At 39.1% G+C, this 27,550-nt stretch overlaps 1 protein-coding gene across 1 annotated transcript in view; it reads right to left on the reverse strand.

Annotated features, from left to right (window-relative positions):
- The window catches only part of SPINK5 (serine peptidase inhibitor Kazal type 5), an 81,914-nt gene that overhangs the window by 10,593 nt on the left and 43,771 nt on the right, over positions 1-27,550 (reverse strand). Inside the window, exons 17-31 of the mRNA XM_080804340.1 lie at positions 26,856-26,930; positions 24,184-24,311; positions 23,484-23,550; positions 22,110-22,237; positions 20,322-20,427; positions 18,356-18,483; positions 15,353-15,425; positions 14,200-14,327; positions 13,964-14,042; positions 10,456-10,583; positions 9,610-9,682; positions 8,197-8,324; positions 7,217-7,313; positions 2,737-2,867; positions 22-112 (exon numbers count right to left, since the gene is read on the reverse strand). Of these exons, the coding sequence (XP_080660466.1) occupies positions 22-112; positions 2,737-2,867; positions 7,217-7,313; positions 8,197-8,324; positions 9,610-9,682; positions 10,456-10,583; positions 13,964-14,042; positions 14,200-14,327; positions 15,353-15,425; positions 18,356-18,483; positions 20,322-20,427; positions 22,110-22,237; positions 23,484-23,550; positions 24,184-24,311; positions 26,856-26,930 (1,560 nt within the window). The remainder of the gene's footprint in view (positions 1-21; positions 113-2,736; positions 2,868-7,216; positions 7,314-8,196; positions 8,325-9,609; positions 9,683-10,455; positions 10,584-13,963; positions 14,043-14,199; positions 14,328-15,352; positions 15,426-18,355; positions 18,484-20,321; positions 20,428-22,109; positions 22,238-23,483; positions 23,551-24,183; positions 24,312-26,855; positions 26,931-27,550) is intronic.

Below are 27,550 nucleotides of genomic sequence, written 5' to 3' on the forward strand. Positions count from 1 at the left end.
TCGCGAACGCAGTGTACTTACGGATGCTGGCAAGTCGAGAGGGGTTGTTTCTGAGATGCTGTTCTCTTCACACTTCCCTTCACTGCGTATGTGTGTATTAGTTTGGCGTATTCTAAAACAGAGTAGAGGAAATTAAAAAGATGGAGAAACTGACAGGTTGAGAAAAGATAACAAACAAAGATCAATGTGGATGACATCCCGGCATCAAACCAGAACTGAAATTACGGGTAGGACCCGGGATCTGAATTCAGCTACTTCCCAGTATCACCAGGATTTAGCTGCAGATTCATTCCCCAGGCCTGGATTCATTCTATCCCCTTTCATTCACCTATATACTCATGAAATTGTTCAATGTTAGAAATACACTTGGAGATCATCTATTTCAAAAGCCATTATTTTACAGATGGGAAAACTGGATCCCACAAAGAAGCCTCATTTTACTGAATACCTATAATGTGTGATTACAAAATACAATATATATATAAGATAAAAATATATAAAATACATATAGAATATAGATTTTATAAAACAAAATATGTAATCATACAGTTTGCATTTAATAGCTAGAAAAAATCTTAAAAGGTATGAATTTTAATGCCTCTCTCTTCAGAAATATTGCCTATCAAACATTTGCGTGTTTGCCTCTGGTGATGGGAAACTCACTGTATATCAAGGAAGTTTGACTTGTCCTTGGACATTGCTCAAGTTGAAATGGCTTCCCTCTAAGACTACAGAAACCAATATCATTTCCTCTTGCCTGGGATAGCCTGGATCTTCTCTCTATAATATATACTACCAGTTCCTTTGCTAAACAATCCATCCTGTGGCATGTCTTATTAATATTTTTAACATCAAAGTTCCTGACTCTAAAGTTCCCTTGACTAGAGTATCACTTGTTATGGGTTTGTACAGTTAATGGAATGCTTAAAGAACACTGGGTGGGTAATTTAGGCCCTGACATTTACAATAAAGGGAAGTTGAAGAATTTCTGAGCTGAAGATAAGGTATATATTGTAACAAATTCCTGAATGGTTGCATTCATTTCTTTTCTTTTTTTTTTTTTTCAAGACTTTATTTATTTATTTGTCAGAGAGAGAGAGAGAGAGAGAGGGAGTGAGCACAGGCAGAGTGGCAGAGGGAGAAGCAGGCTCCCTGGTTGCATTCATTTCTTAAATGGAGATTTCTTAATTCCTAAAAATCTGTAATATCCATGAATGGATTTTTTTTTAAAATTTATTTATTTATTTGACAGATAGTACAAGCAGGGGGAGCGGCAGGGAGAGAGAGAAGCAGGCTCCCGTTCAGCAGAGAGCCCAACGTGGGGGCTCGATTCCAGGTCCCTGGGATCATGACCTGAGCCAAAGGCAGACCCTTAACAGACTGAGCCACCCAGGTGCTCCTGGATTTCAAGAGATTTATGCACCCATAAATACTATGCACACAAATTGTTAATGTTGCTTCATTTTCTTTTCTTGTGTAGAAAGAGGTAACTTTCTCCATGTCATCAAAGGAACTTTTGAACCTCAAATGTTTAAAGAACTACTGCCTTGGATGTAACAGTAGTGTAGTAAAAAGAGAACTATATTTAGACCCAAACCAACAAGGTGAAAATCCTGTCTGATCTACTTCCTAGCTTTGTGACTTTAAACAAATTACCTGGACTCTCTGAACTTCAGATTCACCCTGTGTACAGTGAAGATAATAGCACTCATAGCATATAGTGATGATTCAGTGAGAGAGTGAATGTGTGAGTGTCTTACCTACAGATGTCAGAACACATAAAGCACTCACATTCAGATATGATTCTAAATGTATAAACTGTAGAGTGTCCAATCCTCGTATTCTGAGCTTTGCCTATGGTGTCCCCAGAAGGCAAGAACATACATGGACTATAGTGTAAATCTGGGGTGGGCTTGGGGTGGGATGGAGGAGTTAAGATTTGTTGTTGCGCTTTCACGGACAGCTAGTCAAACATGAGGAATGTGACTGGAGGTGAGGGTAAGATAGTATTTGAGCAGAGAAGTAAAAAGCTAGAATCCAAAATGACAGTATTAAAACAAATCCCTCATATTTAATTTTAAATAGAAATGGCAATTCTTCTTAAAAACCCAGTGAAGCCAGCTGGCTCAGAGAACTTCTGCACTGGAAGTGTGCACTTCCGCAGTGATCTGCATTTCCACAGTGGAAAAAGTGAATCTGAGAATGATGAGATAATATGTCCACAGATGCACAGGCAGTAATAAATCTGAGCCCACACCAAGCCCACCATTTGTTCTAGGGGGCTTTCTCCTGAATGATACCACTTCTGCTCCAAGAAGATGACTTGGAGAGGATGGAAATATGTGACTATCAGGTAGTCAGAGGGCCCAGTAGAAATTATTGGCTGGGCAGACTCAACACAGTAATGATTCTCAATTTTTTTCTTTTTACACAACACAAGGATGATGTTCGCATTGCCATGACTGTACATGGGCTCATAGGGACTTTCTCTAATTGTTGTAACCCCAACACTTTTTCCTTCTCTTCCACTCAGTAAAGTATATAAGCAACTTAATCAAAAAGATAACCTCCAATCCTCTCTATTTTATATTTGAATAAGATCATCCACAAAATTTGAATTTTAACTGCTATGATTAGTAAATTGGTGTAACGCACCTCAAGTTGATAAGAGTGCAGGCCTGTGGATCAACAGCATAGTCAAGAACCTCTACACTCAAGTGCAACTTGTATACTTACAGGTTTTCATGACAGAGCATGCAGGGATTGTTGTATGTCTGGCCATCATCACCACAGACAGGCTGTAAATTCTTTGGGCAAAGGTAACCCATCTTGGGCAACACTCGGTAGTGTCTGCACATCTCAGAATCCTGAAGGAGTACAACAAATCATATTTACTCAATGGCACTCAAGAGGGATGGGCTTGGAAAAATATTCTGATTTCCTCATCGCATCTGATTAAAACATTAGTAAAGGAACTGCAACATAGGTCATAGAAACTCACTATTTAAAAATCAACCAACACACTTATAAGTAACTCATGACTCAAGGTAATCATAATGGGATGCAGAAGTGTTTTAAACTGAACGATAATAAAAATATAAACTACCCAAAAAAATGTAAACTACCAAATCACCGCAGCTAAAACAGTGATTTGAGGGAAATTTGTAACTAAATACATGATTGGCCAAGAGGAAAGCTTTAAGATTTAACCATAATTGGCTCAGAGTTGACAGACTATGTAAGAAAAGGGTAAGGATATCTCTCTCTCTCTCTCTAAAATAAAATTTAAAACATCCCATGAACTGCTTTAGATTATGGTGAGTTCCATATTGATAGATACTCAGGGAGAATTTAGACAAGCACCTTCAATGAATCACTGGCAAAGGTAGGAATGAACCAGATACATTCTTAGTATTTTTTCAGGTATCTGCCACTACAAGATTCAAAACCATTAGGATAAATCATTACAGAGAAGCAACGACAGGCTGCTTCTCTGTTTTCTTACATAGTACATCAACTCTGAACCAACTGTGGTTGATTCCACCTTCAGAGCGGACCCAGGATCCAACCATCTCTCATGACTTCTACCACTACTGCCATGGCATAAACTAGTGTCATCTTTTCCATTGACTACTGCTATGACTAACGAGCTGTCCAGATTTTGCTCTTGCCTCCCTGTAATGTATTTTCATCATACCAGGCAGAGTTGTCTTTCTTTTTTTAAAGATTTTATTTAAGAGAGAGAGAGAATGAGAGGAGAGACGTCAGTGGGAGAAGCAGACTCCCTGCTGAGCAGGGAGCCCAATGTAGGACTTGATCCCAGGACTCCAGGATCATGACCTGAGTTGAAGGCAGTCCCTTAACTAACTGAGCCACCCAGGTGCCCCCAGAGTTAGTCTTTTAAAAAGCAAACCAGATCACATCAGTCCTTTTTTTGAAAATCTTCATTCAGAATAATAGTCAATATCTTTAATATGGTCTATAAAATCCTTTATAATATGGCCTCCTATTACTATAATGAGTTCCCCTTCTATGGCTCTCTCTGAGGTCCCTCTATTTCAACTATCCTGGACTCCTTGGGGTCCTTTGACCCCTTCCTTGGGGATCTGCTATTCTTTTCTCGGAATGCTATTCTCTCACTTAACATGTATGGTATCAATCCATTTAGGCCGTGGTATAAATGTCACCTCAGAGTGCCTTCCTGTACAGGCTACTTAAAACTGTACTCCCCCCACCCTTACCCTGATCCCAATATTTACTATATCATTATTTTATTTTATTTTCCCCTTGGAGTTACATTTTATTTATTCACATTATCTACTATCTATATTCTTCAAACAAACTCCATGAATGTAGAGTTCTGTCTGCTTTGCTTATGACTATTGGTCTCATACACATGAATGTGTGGAAAATAGTAGGAATTCAGTAAACATTTGTAAAATGAATGAATGGATGACAAAATGAATAATGAATTTGGTTCTCTTCTCCTAGACAAAGCTCAGCTCAAAACCAGATTGTGCATTAGGAAGAACCGTGAGGCTTCTGGTGTCTGGCAGTGCCCCATTTCTCTTTTATTTTTTTATTTATTTTTTTATTTTTTCAGCGTAACAGTATTCATTGTTTTTTCACCACACCCAGTGCTCCATGCAATCTGTGCCCTCCCTAATACCCACCACCTGGTTCCCCCAACCTCCCACCCACCCCCCCAAAACCCTCAGGTTGTTTTTCAGAGTCCATAGTCTCTCATGGTTCACCTCCCCTTCCAATTTCCCTCAACTCCCTTCTCCTCTCCATCTCCCCTTGTCCTCCATATTATTTGTTATGCTCCACAAATAAGTGAAACCATATGATACTTGACTCTCTCTGCTTGACTTATTTCACTTAGCATAATCTCTTCCAGTCCCGTCCATGTTGCTACAAAAGTTGGGTATTCGTCCTTTCTGATGGAGGCATAATACTCCATAGTGTATATGGACCACATCTTCCTTATCCATTCGCCCGCTGAAGGGCATCTTGGTTCTTTCCACAGTTTGGTGACCGTGGCCATTGCTGCTATAAACATTGGGGTAGAGATAGCCCTTCTTTTCACTACATCTGTATCTTTGGGGTAAATACCCAGTAGTGCAATTGCAGGGTCATAGGAAAGCTCTATTTTTAACTTCTTGAGGAATCTCCACACTGTTCTCCAAAGTGGCTGCACCAACTTGCATTCCCACCAACAGTGTAAGAGGGTTCCCCTTTTTCCACATCCTCTCCAACACACGTTGTTTCCTGTCTTGCTAATTTTGGCCATTCTAACTGGTGTAAGGTGGTATCTCAATGTGGTTTTGATTTGAATCTCCCTGATGGCTAGTGATGATGGACATTTTTTCATGTGTCTGATAGTCATTTGTATGTCTTCATTGGAGAAGTGTCTGTTCATTCTCTTTTATTTTTTAAAGATTTTATTTATTTATTTGACAGAGAGAGAGATATCACAAGTATGCAGAGAGAGAGAGAGAGGGGGATGCAGGCTCCCCACTGAGCAGAGAGCCCGATGTGGGGCTTGATCCTAGGACCCTGAGATCATGACCTGAGCCGAAGGCAGAGGCCTAACCCAGTGAGCCACCCAGGTGCCCTGGCAGTGTCTCATTTCTTGATGTAGGTGCTAATATCACAGCTGTGGTCACTTTGCGATACTGCATTTAGCTGTACATTCTGATAAGCACACTTCTTCTATACGACTATTACACTTCAGTAAAATGCCTTTTTTTTTCTTATTCACAATAGCCAAGATATGAAAACAATCTCAATGTCCATCAGTAGGTAAGTGGATAAAGAATACGTGTTACACACACACACACACACACACACACACACACCCACCCACACACCCCGAGAGAGCACTGGATTATAATTCAGCCACAAGAAAGAAAGAAATCCTGTTATTTACGACAACTTAGATGAAATCTTTAAGGTGTTACGCTATCTGAGATAAGTCAGAGAAAGGCAAATGCTGTATGGTGTCAGTTATACTTGGAATCTAAAAATGCAATCTTGGAAACAGAGTGTAGAATGGTGGAGGGAGGGGACTGGGGGAAATGGGAGACATTGGTCAAAGGGTACAAACTTTCACTTTTGAGATGAGTAAGTTTGGGGGTGTAATGTACAGCATGGTGATTATAGCTAATCACATTGTATTTTATACTTGAAAGTTGGTAAATGAATAAATCTTAAATGTTCTCACCATACACACACAAATAGTAATTATGTGAGGTGATGGTGGTGTTCGCTAACACTAGGGTAGTATCATTTTGCAACTTAAAAAGGCACTAAATCAACACACTGTACATCTTAAGCTTACAGTGTTATGTCAATTATATCTCAATAAAGCTAGGGGAAAAAAGAAGAGATTCTGTGAATAGTTTCTCTCCACGCTTATGGGATTCCTAGGGTAGCATCTAATTTACTAGAAATCTGTAATTAGTATATAGTTCACTAGTGTAACTCATCTACTATCTTACTTAAATTGGGCAAATAATAAGATTAAATTCATGTTTGATACTTTTTCTTTTTTTTCTGGGTCATCAGGCTAGATGCTAAAGTTTCACTTTTAGAGGCCAATTTGATATGCTACTTCATGAATATGTTCTCATTCCCTTTCCTTCTTTCTATTCCTGACTTTGACAAAGCCCTAAAAAGCAAACCTGTTAGGCTAATTTACACTAGGGTACATGTTACTGATGGCCATCAGCTTGTATTTCGAATAAACAAGTTTTAACCACTGTGAATCGCTGATCAGTGGAATTTCACAAGTGTGAAAATGCTCCACACACCTCTCTAGGCTGTTGGGAAGAGGGCTGATTTGGGGAGAGGGATAGAGAAGAAGCTGGATGAGGAGTCTTTTTGTCCTGCTGAAATTACAGAATTGAGGCTCACTACTTATGTGACCATATGTGCAATAAGTCACATTCATGGCACACCCATGTTTTAAAATTTCAATAATGTACTAAATTGGCTGGGAACAGGGCTAATAATCTAAAAGAGCACAGACTAATGCATTGATGAGTCATCCCAGAACTCTCACTGAGCTTGGAACTACATACAAAGGGTTTGGAGTTACACTGAATTCCCCTTTCCAAGGCCTCTCTCTGGAAATGAAGCTCATGGAGGAGGAGTGGCAACAGACTTAAGGCATTAACTTAATAAGCAGCTTTTCCGGAGTAGTCATTCTTACCAGAATAGAACTGGAGACAGTTGGGCTGTTTTCCTCCGCAGATCTAATGTGGAATGATTTCTCCCGAATTCTTGCCCTTTCCAAAGCTTCTTTTTGACTACAGAAGAAGACAAAAAGTAATTTAAAGTTATAGCCATAAAGACTAGCACCTATAACTTCCAGTGGGAAGCTATGCAATCCTAAATAAAATATGACGGAACCACAGAACATTCAACCAGAGGATGATGTAAGGAAAAGTATATAATGGGGAACTGGTTTAGAGCACTCATCACTTAATAGATGTATGACCTTGGACAAGTTGCCTAAATTCCTTGAGCTTAGCTTTTCTAGAACATAAAAAGAGCATAGTATTGGTAATTCCTTTCTCCAGGAACATACTACAAAGAGCTAAAAAAAGGTACTAATTATTATAATTTATGTTCACAGTGTTTCCATAGTTATCATCATCAGTATCAATCATGTCCATTAGTCCCCAAATACGGTTGTTCATCAAAATAACCTAGAAATCCCTTCTAACAACAAATTCCTTAGCCCTGAATTTTCTGCCAAATACATTTTGGCGGGTAAAATATCTGTATTTCTGACAAAGACTTCTATGTTGAGCCTGACCTAGTTGTGGAACAAAGACTTGGAAGAATTTCTTGTAGCTACAATCCTGAGAATTGAAAAAAAAATTTTCTCCAGTGACACAGCTAGTAAATATCCTGGTTAGAATTCATATCTGGATTTCCTGTCTCCCATATCAGGTGTTCTTAACCTAAGAGCATTGAATCTAAAGACTTACTCTAAGGATGCCATGGATTCATGAGCACACATTTATTTAATCAGCAACTTCTAAAGATGCATTTCCCATGGGTCCTGTCCCTATGCTTTAATAAAAACACCTTTTACACCAAAAAATTAAAAATTAAAATTAAAATTAAAAAATAAAAATGTAATCCCCCCACTAGCTGTAGGGGTAACAGGATCCTCCTACTCACATGATCGTTCTGCACATATAGCACTTGTTTTTGTAAAATTTTCCATCAGTACCACGCACAGGGTCATTCTCTCGAGTGCATGTGAGCCGGTCATTCCTCACGTATTGCCGAAAGTTACTGCACTCGTCCTAGAAAATGAGAAAAGGGAAGTGAACAGGATTTTTCCCCTTTCTAAAACTTGATTTTAGGAAGTTTTTTCTTAGCTCTGAGTTCAGACTCACTGCCCTTATCCTGGCAATGGAGGCCAAGAAATGCCCAGACTTTAAACACTTCATTCTGAAACTCTCTGCCTGGTCCTAGAAATGCAGGGTGAACACTTGATAGATCATGTCTCCCTCACCTTTTTCTTCCCAGATTCCTTCCTTCCTTCCCCTCATTTTCCACATAAGCTGCACTCTTTTTTTTTTTTTAAGATATTTTAAAAAATTCTGGGGCGCCTGGGTGGCTCAGTGGGTTAAGGCCTCTGCCTTCGTCTCGGGTTGTGATCCCGGGGTCCTGGGATCGAGCCCTGCATCGGGCTCTCTGCTCATCAGGGAGCCTGCTTCCTCCTCTCTCTCTGCCTGCTTCTCTGCCTACTTGTGATCTCCGTCTGTCAAATAAATAAATAAGATCTTAAAAAAAAAAGATATTTTAAAAAATTCATTCATCAGAGAGAGACAACCCGAGCACACAAGCAGGGGGAAAAGCAGATAGAGAGAGAAGCAGGCTCCCCACTGAGCAAGGAACCCAGTGTGGGACTTGATCCTAGGACCTTGGGATTATGACCTGAGCCAAAGGCAGACGCTTAACCAACTAAGCCACCCCAGCATTCCACATGAGTTGTACTTTTGAGCAAAGGACAGTATCACAGGGATCTAACACCACAAATGTGATTATCACTGCAAAGGACTGAATGAAGATATCTTTTCTGCAAGCTTGAAAAGTAAAAAGAAAAGGCAGCATCATGCATACACACTATTGATTTGTTGACGCTGAAACAGAAAACAGGAAACAGAAAAAAAAAGACATCAAAGAGAGAAGCTAAAGGGGAGGCTTTGATATTAGTGTATGTTACCTGAATTGTAAAAATCAATGTCAACAAGCTACCTGAAGCCTCATTTCACATTTAGTGTCAGAGGAAAAGCATGTGGTGGAGGTGGTAAAGAATCTCACACTCTATTTTTTCAATCCATATTTCTCCCGAAGAGGAGAGCAATCGATTCACATCGTGGGCAAATTCTTTATAAAACTGAGAAAAATATTAAACCTTAAAGTCAGACAAAAATACTGTTATAACCAAAATGAAATATTAGCAAAACCGATTTTCTTTGAAGCGAAACATTGGCATTCCCATTTTCCAAAAAACTGCAGGAGAATGTCAGATTCTGAGGATGAAAGGTGAAACAGTTATCTTTCCATCTTTTAAGAAATGACCTTTGCATCATCTGAGGGCTTGGCTCTTGATTTTTCTTCATCATTCTTTTTTCTTTCACTAGCTTCTCGCTCGCTGCAGAATAAAAAAAGGGTCCTTACTGAGTTTTTTTGTTTGTTTTTACTGAGTTTTTAAAATATTTCTCTAGTTCTAAACTTTAGCAAATCTAACACTATTTTCTCATATCTAAAAAAAATATCTAAAAACTTGTTTTTTCACTAATGAGTCTTAACTGTTCGAATTTTCATAGTGTATTTGTGGCAATGCTATGAACTTACAGAAATTCAGTTACTTACTACACTGTCATCCAGAATGCTATGCTCCTCAAAGGCCATTGTATTTTTTTCCTTAGTAAAATATTTATATGGCTCTCATGGAGAGTTGCTTCATTTCTCCTTTTCTTTTTCATATTAAATTAGAACTGAACTCTCCAATATTGATTTTCTTCATGTAGTTATATTGCTTTCAAGTTTATAAATGTCTGAAAAATATTATCTCCTTGAATTCTTACAAAAAGTCCATTATATAGAAATTGTTTCCTTTACATACAAGAGGAAGTATGTGGCACATGGTCCATTACTCAGCTGATGTACTTCCTCTCTGAAAGCCAGGATTTGGGCACCAAACAACAGCTGTCTCCCTGTCCCAGATGCTCCGGGTATGATTGTGATCATCAAAATAAACATATTTGAGACAGTGTTCTAGAAGCTCACTCTCCTCTTCTAAAATGAAGGCCTAGTAGGTTTTTCATGTACAATGCCCAGGGCCTTAGGTTTTAAATTAAAAAGAACCATGTCCTTGCAAATAAGAACCACCCATCAAACTGATTGATAATCCTCTTCACATACAAAATGCTCTGACACATAGCACACTTGTTGACATGCATCTTGCCATCTGGACCTCGAACAGGGTTATTTTCTCTGGTGCAGATAAGCTTCCCCTCTCTCACCATACTCCGGAATTCATGGCACTGATCCTGCCAAGAGAATAGAAAAAAGATGCTACCACGATAGTCTGATCTCTAAAACTTAAAACATAATTTGTGAGACATAAGCTCATAATACTTGAGAGGGGAAAGAAAAATCTAGAAAAAACAAAATTTTCGAAATGGAATATGTTTCAGATGCTCTTTATTCAATATCTGTGTAGGAAGTTAGAATTCTCTCCATAGCATCCCTCTCAAACAATGACCTCATTCCCATGGAATTTCACTCCTACCTCAGGCAGCCTGTACTGTGTTAACGCAATTTTTAGCGGGCTGAGCCCCAAACCTGTTTCCCTGCAGCATACTCATCACTCCATACATAAGCAAGCCCCGGAAAGAACTGATAGATGCTCTTTTGGCAACACACTAAGCTCTGTTCCTCAATAACAGTTTTATTTTATTTTATTATAAAATAAATTTTTTTATTATATGCCAGGCATTTTGTTGTGTGCTCTAATGGATTTAAGAGCACACAGGGTAAACACTCACTATCCCCATTTTATAGATGATAAACACTCATTATCCTCATGTTATAGATGAGAAAATAAGTCTCAGAGATTAAGTAAAGTCAGTGTTGGAATTGTGATCGGAAATCTGTAATGAGCTTTGTTATTTTCTGTGCTTTTACGTGGCAGAGAATAAAACTCCTAAACACTTGTAAACAGATAAAGCTGCATTTTATATCTACTGAAAAATAAGAACCTTAAAAAGAAGACAGTGAAAATGAATCCACAGGATCTGGCCTCTGATGAACTTTTTGAACATCTACAGAAATTTGTCATAAAATTACATGTAAGCTCAAAGAGCCAAAGGAAAGACATAGGAAAATTATTTAGAAAAATACTGCTAGTAACATGGATGGCAGTCACCCTTCCTTCCTCCCTCCCTTCTTTTCTTTCCCTCTCTCTTTCTTTCAAGGGATGATATCTATTTATTTTAGAGAGAGTGTGTGTGTGAGTGGGGGCAGGAGCAGAGGGAGAGAGACAAGCAGACTCCATGCTGAGCATGGAGCCCAACGTGAGGCCGATCCCATGACCCTGAGATCATGACCTGAGCCAAAATCAAGAGTCAGACGCTCAACTGACTGAGCCAGCCAGTTGCCCCTATCCTTCTTTCTTTAAACTGTGATATCCATGAAAAACTCCAGACCTACTTTTATCTGCAGTATTAAAAAAGTTCTCTGGAATACTTGATCAAAACATTAAATGTCTCACAGTGATCATTTTTGGAAGTTGCTAGAATTATTTCCATTTCCAGCTACACAAAATCCCACATACATATGTTTATGATCGCACCCATCTGCCTGTGAGTCCATCTTTGCTTTATGGGTGCAATCTCCAGCTCTTCTCTTATTATCTGGATGTAGTTATTATCTGAGCTTTTCTCAACTGAAACTCTAGAACAATACAACCTGCTGCATAGATTTTGGGAAGACTTATTAATTTTTTATTGATGTATAATTGATTATATTAGTTTCAGATAAACATAGTGATTTGACATTTGCACACTTTGCAAAATGGTCACCCCAATAAGTCTAGTTACCGTCTGTTACCATACAGAGTTACTACGATATTACTGACTGTATTCTTCATGTGTACATTATAGCTTCCTGATATTTATTCTAGACCTAGAAGCTTGTCCTGGGTACGTGGTCCATATGGATAAATGTTATTATGATTTGTCCTGCATAAACAACCACCTGGCTCTGCATGTACACAGGCAGGCTAAGAAATTTGTGAGACTCATGCTGTGTGAATAATCCTGTGAGCCTGGTGGTTTGAAATATATTATCTGGCCTCCAGATGGCCCTTCTGTTCTGGGTGCCAAGCGCTACAAATCTTGTCTTACACCCACTCCTGCTCAAGGCTGGGCTGGCCCCCTGGAATGGAATCTGGGAGAGGAGGAAGACAGACATAGCCCACACTCCTTGAAAATATAGAAACATGGTAACACAGAAATGCAGCTCACTGCAAACTGCAGGTAGGTGGAAAATGTTTAATTTCAAACCCTATTATTTACCCTATAAAAATGGCCCTTTGGGGAGGGTCGGTTGGAAGTCTCACCTGAGGGGAGGATGCTCAGTCCAGGTCTCCAGCTGGGACTCCAGCCAGGCTATTCCCATGGACTTTCCCATCTAAGGAGGTTAGATGTTGTGAGTATCTGATTTGTTGTAACTTTGCCTAATTCTCATTTATTGCCTACAATACTTTCATCTACGTAGATTCCTTTCTTCTTCTGTTCCTATTAGGTTTCTATAATAATAATAATAAACTTCTCTTTCCTTTTTGAAACTGAAACACAGCTGTTGTGAATCTTCTGTTCAGAGCAACAGGTCTCTTTTTGCCACACAAACACAGAAAATGTCTGGACATTTAAAAAATATGAATATATATTTTTTGTTTGAAATTTATAAAACAGATATTAAAAAAAGAAAAATATTGACCAAGATTATAAATAGAATAGACAGCTAGTAGAGATGATTTGAAATTGTATAACACAATCTTACCTCAAGGCCATTCAATTACCAAAATAAATAACAGATATTCCCAACATATTTTTTAAAAATGAAAATTACTATTAATGGTTCATTTTATAAGTCAGTATAGACTAAATGAAAAGTTCCCTCATTAATATTCCTTAACAGGAAAACTTTCCTGGGGAAACTTCATAATTTCTCTTTTCTAATTGGAGTCCATGGATGGATTAGAAGAGATTGTGCTGTGTCATATTCTATGTGTTAGTGTTGTAAAGCACCGAACATTATTTTTAAAGCCCTTATTGAATACAAGATAGCACTAGAATGCCAAGTCAAGAATTTACCATCTGGAGCTCCAAGTTTTGGATATTTGCTTTTTTGTTTATAATTTTGCTATTTGCTTGATTATTTGTTTTAAAACTTCAGAGAAGAGGGGCGCCTGAGTGGCCCAGTCAGTTAAATGTCTAACTATTGGTTTCAGCTCAGGTGGAGATCTCATGGGTTATGAGATAGAGCCCCATGTTGGGCTCTGTACTCAGTGGGCTGGAGATTCTCTTCCTCTACTCCTCCCCCTACCCACAGGTGCATGTTCTTTCTCTCTTTCAAATAAATAAATCTTTTAAAAAAATAAAACTTCAGAGAAGAAATCCACTTGATAATAACAGTAGCTTGACGATTGTCATCGGTCCTGCAAATAGATGGTAGTTGCATCAGGGTTGCTTTCAGGGCATTGAATAGCATGCTATTTCTTTGCAAGACCTGGCCATGCTTTCCTGTTCATCATTATATACAGAATGAGTGGGACAGAGTAGGCATTTCATAAATAGTTGTTGAACTAATTAACCTTACCCCCAAGCTTCCAGCTTTAGGTATTAATACGTCTAACACACCCTACCTGGTTTTCATTGTTCTTTTCTCCTGTGTTTCTCAAGCTGTCCTGTTCTTTCTTTTTTCTTTCAGCTGCTTCCCTTTCCCTTGAAGAAAAATGGAAAAAAACATTTCAGCTGAAGTGAAAAGCACCTCATTAATAATTAGATCTGTTTTTAAAAAGAAGTCATTTTTCAAACTGATAAGAAATGATTACCATACTTCAATATTCACAATTAAAGCCCCATTTTTGAAAATACTCACAGTTTGTCCTTACACATAGCACACTTATTGCCATGTGTCTTGCCATCCGGACCCCGCACAGGGTCACTTTCTCGAGTGCAGATAAGTTGTCCATTTTTCATTTGGCTTCTAAATTCATCACATGTGTCCTAAAGAGAAGCAAAGGTTATATTGGAAATGGCTGTTTTCACATAGTATTTGATTGAGCTTGAAAATCTGAAGATTTTGATTTGAGAGTCAGAGAGCCACTTAACCCTGCTGGGAGGTGGCATAATGACCTAAAACACGTCCATATTCTAATTCCTGGGACCTGTAAATATGTAGGTTGACATGGTAAGGACAAACTAAGGATGAAGGTAGAATTAAGATTGCTAATTAGCTGTCCTTACCATGGATAGATTATCCTGAGTTATCTGGGTGGCCCAGTGTAATCAGAAAGGTTCTCATGAGTAAAAGAGGGAGGCAAGAAAGTCAGTATCAGAGTAAGACAGCATGAAAACAATTCAACTGGCCACTGCCGACTTTAAAGGTGGCCATGAGCCAAGGAATGCAGGCAGCCTCTAGAAGTTAGAAAAGGCTACGAAACAGATCTTCCCTAGAGCCTCCACAAAGAGAATTTGTGTTGTGATAAGCCATTTTTTATAGTAATCTGTGACAGTACCAAAGCCTCATTCTCCCCATCTATAAAATAAAGTTAAAAAAGGTGTTTGACCAGGCTGTTCAATGAAGTAAACTACTATTTGCAAAAGTGCTTTGCAATATGTTAGACTGAAAGATTTCCATTTGGTATTAAATATCTACATTGAACAAGTTACCAGCAATATTGACATGTATGATGGCTTCTGATCTTAGGACAAAGATCTTGGGTGGTAATACTGACATCCTCTTTCCCTGTTTGTTTGTTTGTTTTTTTTAAGATTTTATTTATTTGTCAGAGAGAGAGAGAGAGAAAGCACAAGCAGGGGGAGTGGCAGGTAGAGGGAGAAGCAGACTCCCTTCTGAGCAGGGAGCTGGACATGATCCCAGGACACTGGGATCATGACAAGGGCCGAAGGCAGACCCTTAACCGCTTAACGGATTGAGCCACAAAGGCGTCCCTTCTTTCCCTATTTTTGGTTGCCAAGTGCTGACCTACAGAAAGACCATTCTTGTCAAAATCTAGTTAACGACTCACCTTTTCTGGTGCTGATTCAGTCCCATTTGATCTGTAGCCAGAAGGCTTATTTTTTTCCTCTGCTTCTCTTTCCCTGGAATAGAATAGAGTCAATAGTCATCATGTTAACCCAAACTCAGGTTTGGAAGTAGCCTTACAGTTCAGATATCCTAAACCACCTCCTTCACAGAGAATGTCTGTGCATCCTTGAGGCGGACAGTCAGCTCTGTTATTAGGAATCTTCCTTATCACAGGGTATATAAGGTAGATATTATAGGTAGAGCAACTCAAGTAATTTCAAAGTCTCCTTTATTTGTGTCCAGATTTATCTCTAACTTTTGTCCTTCAGCCTTACTTCACAATCCCAGGACAACACAGAACAGGTTTGCTGAATCCATGACCTCTTCTGGATATTAACCCATCAGATATTTAGAGGCAAGTTTCAGGTCTTAAGCCCAGTGTCCTCATCTTTCCATCATAAGTTGTGGTTTTTAATTCACCACCAACTCATCATCCTATTGCCTTGACAAGTAAGGCAACCCATTAGAATATTATTTCTTAAAGAATGGAGTCCAAGATAGAAAGAAGACAAGTAATCTAGAAAGTACCTTGGGATCATGTTTGTTTGTTTGTTTTTTAATCTCTTACTTTTCTGATAAAATACTGATGTCAGTGGTCCCCTAAGTTTCCATGTGCATTAAGAAACACAGATTTTTAAAAGTTCAGATTCACTGACCACCCCAACAGGTTTACTGGCAAGATCTAGACTAGGATTCTAGCCTAACTTTAAACAAGCCAGGTCATTCCAATGCAGTTGGCTCAAGATCCAAATACTGCAAAACTCTAAAACACTTTTATCTCTTTCAAAGTTTTGTTTGGTTTTGTTCACAAACCAAACATGTGTATGAATGTATATAATCTGAATATGTATATATTCTTTTGAGGGAGTTCCCTCTGTGTAGTAAAGTGGCAATAAAACATACCCTAGAGATTCAAGGATATATGAAGTCATGACATTTTAATCAAGTACTACTGGAAAAAGAGGGCACTGTAATGATTCAGTTTAGTGGAATTCTTGTGATAATCATGGCGCTGATCAAAAGCCTCCAGTGACCTTTAATCAGACATAGAATAAAATCCAACATCCTTCTCTTGGTCTAAAAAAAACCCTTATCTGATCTCTCCAAACTCATTTTTCCTGCAATTTTCCATGCAATAATTTTGAGACATGATGACCTCCTTTCTGTTTCTTGAGCTTGGTAATTTTTCATCTTCAGAAGTTTGCATTGGTTCTTGCTCTGCCTGAAACTTTCTTCCTCCAGATGTCCAGATGGCTCACTTCACTCACTTTTTACCAGTATCCCTCACATGTCAGGCCTGCCCTGAATACCATAAACAAAGCAGCAACTGCAATCTCTTTCTGTTGCCTTCTGTTTTATTTTCCCATTGCTATCTGGCCTTGTGCTATGTAGTTATTTACTTATTTATTTATAATCTTTCTTCTCTATATTATATTACAGTTCCATGGCAGGAACTTTGTCTTGTTCACATCAAGAATGCTTGTCCATGAGGAGGGCCTGTTACATAGCAGAGAGTCAAAAACCATTTATTGTCAGATGAACGATTTCCAAAGATCATAAAAAATATTCTATTTGTGTTGTGTTTTTTTAAAATACTCTACATAAGTATCTTCTAACATAGATGATACTGGTCACAATGGCAAAATTTTATCTTCATAACTTCCTGCATCTGAGAATTATTTGTTCCTTAACCAAATTATCTACTATTAATATGTGATGCAAAAGAAACAAAGTCATAAGTGAAAAGCTATCTCGATTATGTTAGTTGTATTTGCAAAGTAAAAGTTGGACAAGAGGGTAACAGGATAGTGTGAGAGATCACAAAATCAGTGATTATGCTGTTATGTATCATTTACTGGACACATTTATCCCGCGCCTACTTTGTGCAAGGCACTGTATTAGGAGTTTTTACATAGTTCTGCTCATTTAACATTCATAAGAAACAATATGGGGCTCTGAAGATTACTGCTGCCTCTACCCGCATTATAAATACAAGCAGACAGAAGCCTAGGGGGTGAAATAACCTGTCCTGGAACATGAAGCTCAAATCATCTGATGTTAAAACCCCAGCACTGCTCTACTCTACTGCCCTGCGTCTATTAAAGACTTTTCGTAATGTGAATAAGTATTAGACTGGTATCCAGAGGAACTGGTTTCAGCTCTGAAGTTCACTCCCCCATGAAACCTTGAACTTAAAAAAAAAATTCAGGTTTTCTCATCTGTAAAATGCAACATTTATACTAATTAGATTTTTCTCACGTGGCCTATACTATAACAAGATTGTCATTTCTTTTCAAGGAGAAAGGTGAAAAAGGTGTATGTGTGGGGAAGCATTATTTACTAATTACGTATCGATTACATGCCATAATTAATAGAATTGTGCTATAGGCATCCAATTTTAGAACTATGAGTACCCAACAAGGTCACCTAGAAAACTACCTTAATATACAGCAGTGGTTATGTTCTTAACTTGCCTCGGGAACACAAATCAAGTGTGGCTGAGATGGATAATCAAACACTCCAATTCAGTACCGTTCACCATGGGAAAACAGAAGCAGCACACCCCGGATTATACAATAAATGTGTTGTATGCATACAAGAAAGAGCCCTCTTAAACTATGCCGGTGAGCTATCCCAAATGATGTTCACAGACTCTCCATAGGATTTAGGCATTGTATGTTCAAAAGCACAATTATCTACTGGGATGGCACTTACAGGTCACAGAATTATGATAGAAAAAATAGAGTAGGAAGCAGACACTGATTAGCTGCCATTGGTAGGGCTTGTGGTTCCTCAGACAATGTATGGGAAAGAGACACTATTTGGGAAATAACAAAAAACAATTAATTTTCCTGGAAGGAGTTGTAAGTAAATGAGAAAGAGCCAGTCATTCAGGAGGAAATGGCGACTATGTTTTGGACTGCTGGAGGAAAGAAGTACTTACAGTATCTCTTTACACATGATACACTTATTGTTGTACGACTTGCCATCAGCATCACGTACAGGATCACGCTCCCGAGTACAGCTGAGTTTTCCATTTTGCATTTTGTCCCGGAACTCTGTGCATTGGTCCTGAGGAAGAAAAGGAGAGTAGGCCTCCAGATTACCTGATCTATTGTATTGCTGTTAAGTTTAACAAATTCAATTCAAAACAATTTGAGTTAAGAAAAGTTCTGATTTACCTCCTCTTATATGTAACATCTAGCATGGCTATCTACAGAGAAAGGGGGGACTGGAATCACCTATATTCTAAGACACCAGTTGTCATGGATAATAATACTGCTTTTAAGATTCTACACAGGGAAATCATCAAGCTTGCTGGGATTTAATACCATGGATTAAAGCTCATCAAACTACAGCCTACAGGACTGATCTGTCCTGCTCCCTGTTTTTTTTTTTTTTTTAAGATTTTATTTATTTATTTGACAGAGAGAGAGAGATCACAAGTAGGCAGAGAGGCAGGTAGAGAGAGCCCAATGTGGGGCTCGATCCCAGGACCCTGGGATCATGACCTGTGCCGAAGGCAGAGGCTTTAACCCACTGAACCACCCAGGTGCCCCCTGCTCCCTGTTTTTATATATGGGGTTTTATAAATAAAACTTGAAACATACCCTCACTCATTCAGGTATATTTATGGCTACTTTCCGACAACAGTGGCAGAACTGAATAGAAGCAACAGCGACTATAATGACTCAGAATGCCTAAAATACTTGCTATCTGGCTGTTACAGAAAAAAAAAGTTGCTGACCTCTGGTGTAGATCGTAGGGAGAAAGAAATGCTGGAGGAAAATACAAAGTTATGCAAAATGCCAAGAAGAGAGGCTCAAGCGAACTGTGGAGTAGAGAGACAAAGAGTCTTACCAGCTTTTCCCCTTGAAAGTGAGGATATAGCCTCCTGAAGGAGAAAGATAGAAAAACAGAATAGCCAGAATTATCAAAGACATATGCTGAACCTGTGTTGGATCTGGAAGCAAAGAGATGGTCTTGATATCCCAAGGTCGTAAGAAGAGAGACCAAGCGGCTCTCATCTAACGCAGTGCTGTTCACATGCCCAAGGAGGGGTTTACAGGCAGTTTCTGTCATTCTGACCCTTCAAAATGTCTCAGGAAATGTGCTAAAAACTTGCCTAAATTGTTTTATTTTATCCTCTGTAAGAGCACTGCTGTATAAGGGAAACCAGAGTTTAGCAAGATGAAGTCATTTATTCCACACTGGACAAGTCCTGCGTGGCAGGGGCAGGGTCGTACCCCAAACTATCTGGCTCTGAAAAATCCTGCTGTTGGGGCACCTGGGTGGCTCAGTGGGTTAAGCCCCTGCCTTCGGCTCAGGTCATGATCCCAGGATCCTGGGATCGAGCCCCACATCGGGCTCTCTGCTCAGCAGGGAGCCTGCTCCCCTCTCTCTCTCTACCTGCCTCTCTGTGTACTTGTGATCTCTCTTTCTGTCAAATAAATAAATAAAATCTTAAAAAAAAAAAAAAAGCCCTGCTGTTTCACCTAATATGCTGCATGGATCAACAGAAAGTCTCCCTCTCACATGTGGCTTCACTGAGGGAATGAGAGAGTACTTAGAGAAGAGGAAGAGCATGAAATGCTAACAGGGAACAGCTCCACTATCTCTCCTGGGATCAGTTACTGGCCTGAGAGCTACATTATGTAAAAAGGGGTCAGGAGACACAGATGATGTCATCATGTTAATTATTCCAGGTTTAAGGAAGTCAAAATACACCCAAAGGAGAAGAAAAATTGCTGAGATATTACCCTGCAGTTTCAAGGGGAAAGTCCCCTGTCCTTCCCAGGATGCTTTCACACCCTGCATGACCTCCATTCCCCTTTACCACGGGCTTGGCCTCGGTGCCCTTTTCAGTGACTTATGTCCACCCTGCCTGTGGGAATTAGAGGTCCTCTCACCTGAGCTTTGCCTCCTCCACCACCGCCACTGCCATGGGAACTATGCCCCGCAGCGTTTCTCTGATCTTCCTCTTCTTTTCTCTTTCTTTCTTCATCTTCTTTCTGGCTGGAAATTAGAAAGAGGGAGGTAGGGAAGAATAGATTAACGGAGAGTGGAGTGCATGTCTGCGAGTTCCTCCTCCTGTCACCAGATTAGATCTGTATAGAAAGTCACCAGCATTTACTGAACATCTACCATGTTGCAGGCCTTCCTCTGAAAACAGAAAGACAAACTATGTGCAGTCCTTCTGCCTGAAGGAGCTCTCCCTGCTGTAGAGGAAAACCAACATGTATGTAAGCATAAGCAAGTCCATGTGAGCGATTTACTAGCCCTTCATACATGCTCACTGTGACACTCAGCTGGATTCTTCTCAAATGCCTCAGAGCCAAGAGGTCCAACAATAACTACCTTTTCCACCAAATGTGCCCTTGCTCCTGGATTCTCTACCTTTTGGGAAAAACAAAACCCTGGAGCTGTCTCTGTTCCCACCTCTCAGCTCCCACAGCTGTTGCCAGCATGGCACTGATTTCACTTCTCACCTTCTCTCCCGTTTCTCTCACGCTAGTTAATGTTCCCAGATTCCTGCAAACCCTTCCACCACCAGCAGCATTCCGAATCTCGGTCCCTTCCTTCTCTTTTTTTCTTTTCTACTGCTGACATAAATGAATCTTCCCAAAGGAACCATATTTATCCCACTTACTCTCCTACCTGAAAATGTTTAGCAGTTTCCCATGATGTACAGAATTGACTTCAAAATCCTTGAACTGGCATTCAAACCCAGCAAAATGGCTAAGTTCTAACAAAACTAAGCAACTTGCTCTTTACTGTTCATACGGTTTCCTTAATTTAAGAGGTTTACCTATGTTTTTTCCCTTCTCCTCTCATTCCTGCCTGGACTGTTCATATCTTATCCAAATTATAAAGTCCAGGTCTACTCCCCCATAAAACTTCTTATTAACTCTCCCTTCCCCGAAGTACTAGAACACACTGAATACATCATTTATCATTCAGCAATTCCTCCTTCATATTTTTTAAAAAGATTTATTTATTTATTTTAGAAAGAGAGCAGGGGAAGGGGCAGAGGGAGAGGGAGAGAAGTAGACTCCTCACTGATGGCGGAGCCCAATGTGGGGCTGGATCCCAGTACTCTGAGATCATGACCTGAGCCAAAGGCAGATGCTTAACTGAGTCACCCAGGTGCCTATTCTCCTTCCGATTATATGAAATTGTACCCATGTCTATTGCATCCATCTATGTACAATCATTATTCACACTGTACACTGTAGATATTCAGTAAATGGCTATTGGATGACTGAAATATTTTATGTGTACTTCTGAGCTTTGTGTAAATATTTTTTTTCTTTTTGTGAAAAATGTGATATTTTCAAAAACATAGGTAGAAAAGTTAGACTGATAGTAAAATATATTTATTACTTTCCCAGAGGTATTTAAAAGATAATGTAGAAAAGGGATCCATCAGACAGCAAAGGACTTCCAATTTTACCCTGTTGTGATCTATTAGTAGGTAGGCTTGACTCCAGAAATTATAGAGAATGTAGTACCTTAGTCATATATTGCCTGGTTCTAATATTGGCCTTTACAAGAAAGATTTGCCTGGAAACATTCTGCAGAGAATCATTTATTTCCTTGATATGTAAAGAAAGGAGAAACACAATAGACATTATCTTCCTGGCTCTCTGGCTCCCCAACTCTGCCCACCCCAGCAGGGGCTTCATTTGAGCACTCACAACACAGCTTTGCACATGGCACACTTGTTGCCGTGGGTCTTGCCATCTGGGCCACGCACAGGGTCATTTTCTCGTGTACAGAAAAGATTTCCATTTTGCAAAAGGCTCCGAAATTCACTGCATGTATCCTAAAGGAGGAGAAAAGGCAAGAGCCGTGGATATTTTCATATAAATTACTTTGTTGGGTTCCTTCCAAGAGATTTCTAGTAAAACAGGTACAGAAAATGACCTCTGGGTATTTTTCTTCCTGCCAATTGGTTCCATTCAATTCCTACCAAACATGGATGACTTATTTTTTTATTTTTTTATTATTTTTTTAAGATTTTATTTTTATTTATTTGACAGACAGAGATCACAAGTAGACAGAGAGGCAGGCAGAGAGAGAGGAGAAAGCAGGCTCTCCACGGAGCAGAGCGCCCGATGCAGGGCTTGATCCCAGGACCCTGGGATCATGACCTGAGCCGAAGGCAGAGGCTTTAACCCACTGAGCCACCCAGGCGCCCCCATGGATGACTTATTAAGAAGTTTCTTTTTCTTTTTCCTTAGATTTAGCCCCCAAATCCAGACTGAATCTGCACCCACACATAAGAAAGAATCCCTTAATAACCTGGCTTCTTTGAGAACTGGCCACTCATCTTTGATGGGGGCAAGCAAATGACCACAAACCTGAAAAAAATCTACTTGGAATCAACCTTTTTGAAACCAAGAAAATATTATCCCAGATTATTCTAATGTGCCCGATGTATTATTTTTATTTTCCCCAAAATGCTGGCACCAGAAATAATTAAAGTGAGGAACACAACTGATGTGACCCAATGTGGTCATCCAACTGACATAGTGGGTTAGGAATAATGCTATGTTTGGTGTCTGAAGATCTAAGTTTGAACTCCTTTGTTTCCATTTTTCAACTATGAGAACTTGAAAATATGAACATGTGGAATCTGATGTCAATCGTGCCACTGCAATTTCTTCCTTCTCTCTGGATTTCAAATCTTCATTTAAAAATTCGGGAATGAGTTAAAACCAATGTTTGCAAACTATGACTATAAGCAAAATCTGACCCACCATCTAGTTTTGTAAATAAAGTCTCTTTGGAACACATCTATGCCCATTTACCTGCATATTACCTATGGCTGCTTTATAGCTGTGACAGCAGTTGGAACAGAGACTGAATGGCCACGATCTAAAATGTCTACTCACTGGTCCTTGAAGAAAATTCTATCAATTCCTGGACTAGATGATCCTTGAGTTCTCTTACTTCGGTTTTCAGTAATTCTATGTTTTTGTTTTGTTTTGTTGTTTGTTTGTTTTTTTTAACAGAGAAACTGCAAAACCTCATCCTTCACTGTGGTATTAACCTTCCAGGATAACTACCTTTTCAGCTTCTCTCTTAGCTTTTGTTCTGGATTCAGCTTCTTCTTTTTCTTGTGCTTCTTGCTGGCTGTAGGAGGGGGAGAAGGGAGAATCATTCCTGGCACCCAGTACCTATTATCCTAACGGGAAAATCTCACTAGACAGAAATATCCCATTATTTCCATACTCTACCAACTGAGCATGGGAGTAGGAAGGTAAATGCCCAGCTCTCCATATTGTTTTTTGTTTTTAATGTTGCTTAAAGAATAAGACACATGCATCACAGGAAACCAGCCAACAAATTTTTAGCACTACATTCTTCTGGAAATATAAAGATCTTGTCCTTCTTCTCAGAAAGCAATGAGGACGCTTGAAAATATTTATTAGATGTTAGCAAACGTTCAATTTGGTAGCACCTAATGATCACATCTTTGGATTATTCATGGTTGTATGTATGCAGAGTCTGGTATCCCAGTCCTTGGATGCCATTAACTCTGGAGGAATCTGCTGTGAGCACATGGTCCAAGAACACTTTAGAACACTGAGAATACCTCAAAGAAATGAGTAAAGTATATGGTTTTGTAACTGTTAATGCTTGGAGTCCATGCAAAGATAGCTTCCAGATCTACTTACTAGAGAAAACCTTCAGTGTGACCACCCTTGACTGCCCCAGGCCTGTCTTTCTCCCACACTCAGCAGCAGTGGATGTGGCTCTACTCACAAGAAGGCTTCACACATGGAGCACGTGTTGCCATGCATTTTCCCATCTGGGCCTTCAATGGGGTCATTCTCTCTAGTGCAGGGGAGTCGTCCGTTTCTCACATAGTTACGGTATTCACTGCACAACTCCTACCAAATGAGGGTGGATTTAAGAATTAGGTAACTAAATACTGGAGAACTCCTCCACATTACCCCTCTGAAAACTGTGACAGAATGCTCCCAAAACAGTGATGTAGAAGGTCAATGTTACCAAGATACTTTTCAGGGGTCTACGTTACACATTAACTGGAAAATAAGATTATGTTACTGATCTCATTAGAAAACCGTCAGTTCAACTCAAATATTATTCTGGGCTAGGTACTATGAGATAGATGAAGAATCATCTATTGTTCCTTTCATAAAAAAAAATTTGTGATCAGCAGAATAGTATTTCTTACCCCCCAAATTTGTCCAAGCCCTAATACTTCAATCCTGTGAAAATATTACCTTACAGGGCAAAAGGGACTTTGTGAATATAATCAAGTTAAGAATGCTGAGATGGGGAGATTCTCCTGGATTATCCTAGTGTCCCCAATGTAACTGCAGGGGTCAGTTCCTACAATTGGAAGAGTGAGACAGGAGAGACTGAGAGGAGTTAACTGCAGAGGAACAGTCAGAGACATGATATTGTTGGCTTTGAAGATGATGGAAGGGGTCTAAGAGCTAAGGAGCATGATGGCTTTTAGAAGTGAGAGAAAGCAAAGAGACAAATTCTCCCCTATTGATTCCAGAAAGAAACACACCCCTACCAACCTTTGATTTAGTTCAGTGAGACCCAGGTCGGACTTACAATGTAAAAACCAAAGATAGTAAGTTTGGGTTGCTGTAGGCCACCAGGTTTGTGGTAATCTGTTAGAGCAACCGTAAAAACCAAATACAGAGTATTTAGAGCCTTTGGAGAAAGTGCACAGAAGCATCTGTAGTTAGAATAAAACAAATGATATAATTGAGAAATTAAAAAAATTGCTGGCATAATAGATGACAGAGTTATTAAGTATATTGTTTAAATGGGGAAAATCTTTGCAGAGCAGCTAATACTTATTCTGAGACATGAAAAATAGCCAGAATTTTGACAGAAGAAAGGGATAGTCATGTCTGAGTATGAGGGGGCCATACAGAAAATAAAGTTCATTTCATGTATAATCCTGAAGACTTATACATGGACAAGTTTCCTAGGACTTCACAAAAAAAATGTACATAATAATATTTTATAAGTGAAGAAATAAGACACACACTATTTGCCTTACTGGGAGGGAGATGCAGCCAGTATTTGAGCCCTGGCAGTGTGAGTCCAGAGTTCAGGTTTTTAACCGTATGTGACTGAGTCCATAAGATGGACTACCTTGAATTAATGCTTGGCGTGTCCAAGAAGCAACAAGGTGGCCACTGTAGCTGGCACAAGGGTGGCAATGGGTAAAAAGTAGGAAATGAGGTCTGAGAGGTAGCAGAAGGCAGATCATGCATGGCCTTGTAAACCACTTTCTAGTGGCCTGGTTCTTACTTGGAGTGAGATGAGTAGCCACTGAGGGGCATAAGCTACCTTATGTTTTTAAATTATTACTTTGGTTTCTGAGTTGAGGGTAGATTGTAGGGAACAAAGGTGATAGCAGGGAGAACAGTAAGAAGTCAGGTCTTCCAAATTATAAAAGGATAGAGGAGAGGAGAAATGAAGAGCTGACCGTACCCTACAGGACTCTTACAAATGGTGACAGGGTGCAAAATCTAAGGTATATCATGGGCATTATAGCCAGAACTTGTGGTCCAATTGCTAGCTCTCAAATTATTAACTATATGTATTTTCTAACTTCTTATCTGAGCCTCTGAGTCCTCATCGATAAAATACAGACAACAATACATACATTAATGGTTACTACAAAGATCAGTCCTAAAATTGCTATACCATATGGCATATAGCAGCAACTAAATAATTAATAGCCATCACCATCATCATCGTCATCATATGAGAATGGAAACCCAAGGCTCAAAAATATCATTAAGCAATTTCCCCAAAATCTCACAGAAAATTAATTGGGATTAAAACTTAGGGTTTGTCATAAGATACTCTTAATCTCACAAAACAAACTGAGGGTTGCCGGGGCCGGGGGGGTCTGGAGAGGGTGGTGGGGTTATGGACATTGGGGAGGATATGTGCTATGGTGAGTGCTGTGAACTGTGTAAACCTGGCGATTCACAGACCTGCACCCCTGGTGCTAATAATACATTATATGTTTATAAAAAAAATTTAAAAAATTATTTAAAAAAACAAGGTTGTTTTTGTTTTGTTTATTTAGAACTAACCATCCCTACATAAAAAGATACAGAGAAAAATCTGAAATCTGCCTCTATTGGTTTGTATTCAGACAACAAGACAGCCATCTGTATGCACTTCTTTTTTTGGGATAATACTATTCATATGGTCAGTGGAGAAAATGATGACTGACCTCTTCTCAAATGCACAAACAACTAAATCCTATTTGGTGTGAATGGGAAGAAGGGATCTTCTTATACACAAGGATCCAAATACATGATCTCATTCTGTGAAGTCACTAAGGACACTGGAATGAGGAGGTGGGAGTGGGAGGCTTGTCTAGGGGAATGGAATATTTATGTGATTCTAATATCTAAAACAGTTACCTGTGCTGCTTCTCTTTTCACTTTCTCAGGCTTTGCTTTGTCCTTGCCATTATTTTTCTTCTCTTCTTCTTCTTCAAGTTTGCTGCAATTAAAAACAAAGAAGATACAAGCTAAGTACAATTTCCTATTTCTATGATAACGTGTTTTAAAAAGGGATGAGTACCTTTCAGACATGGTCAGATTCACTCTTCAGTAAAAATTTATCCAGTCTAAGAGATGCTATCATTATCACTGTGCCCAATAATGCAGATAATAAGCGAAATAATAATAAAATATAATCTGCCTTAAGAAAAAAAAATAGCATGATCTTTTATCAATATGAGAACCTCGAGTAGTCTTGATTCCATCAGTCTTATCCTATCAGTGACTTCAATGATCTGAAAGAGGCCAGAGTTACCTTGATTTTTTAAAATTGTGCAACTTTTCCTATGTAAATAACAACCATATCAGTGATGAAAGCCAGAGGTGATACCAAGTCAGATGATGAGCCCATAGTCAAAATAAACCATGTTTCACTATAAAATTAAAATTTTAGATATTATTTTAAGGGAATTAATATTTAAGTTGAAGTTCAAGTTGTAGAATAATTATCCAAGTCCAAGAAGATTCAATAATTAATATGTTAGGTTGATCATGAGCCTAAGCTTCTGGCTTTCTTGCCATTTTCTATTGATACACAGCTTATCAAAGCTGGA

Source organism: Martes martes, assembly GCF_963455335.1.
Source record: "Martes martes genome assembly, chromosome: 5".
NCBI classification, from domain to species: Eukaryota; Metazoa; Chordata; class Mammalia; order Carnivora; family Mustelidae; genus Martes; species Martes martes.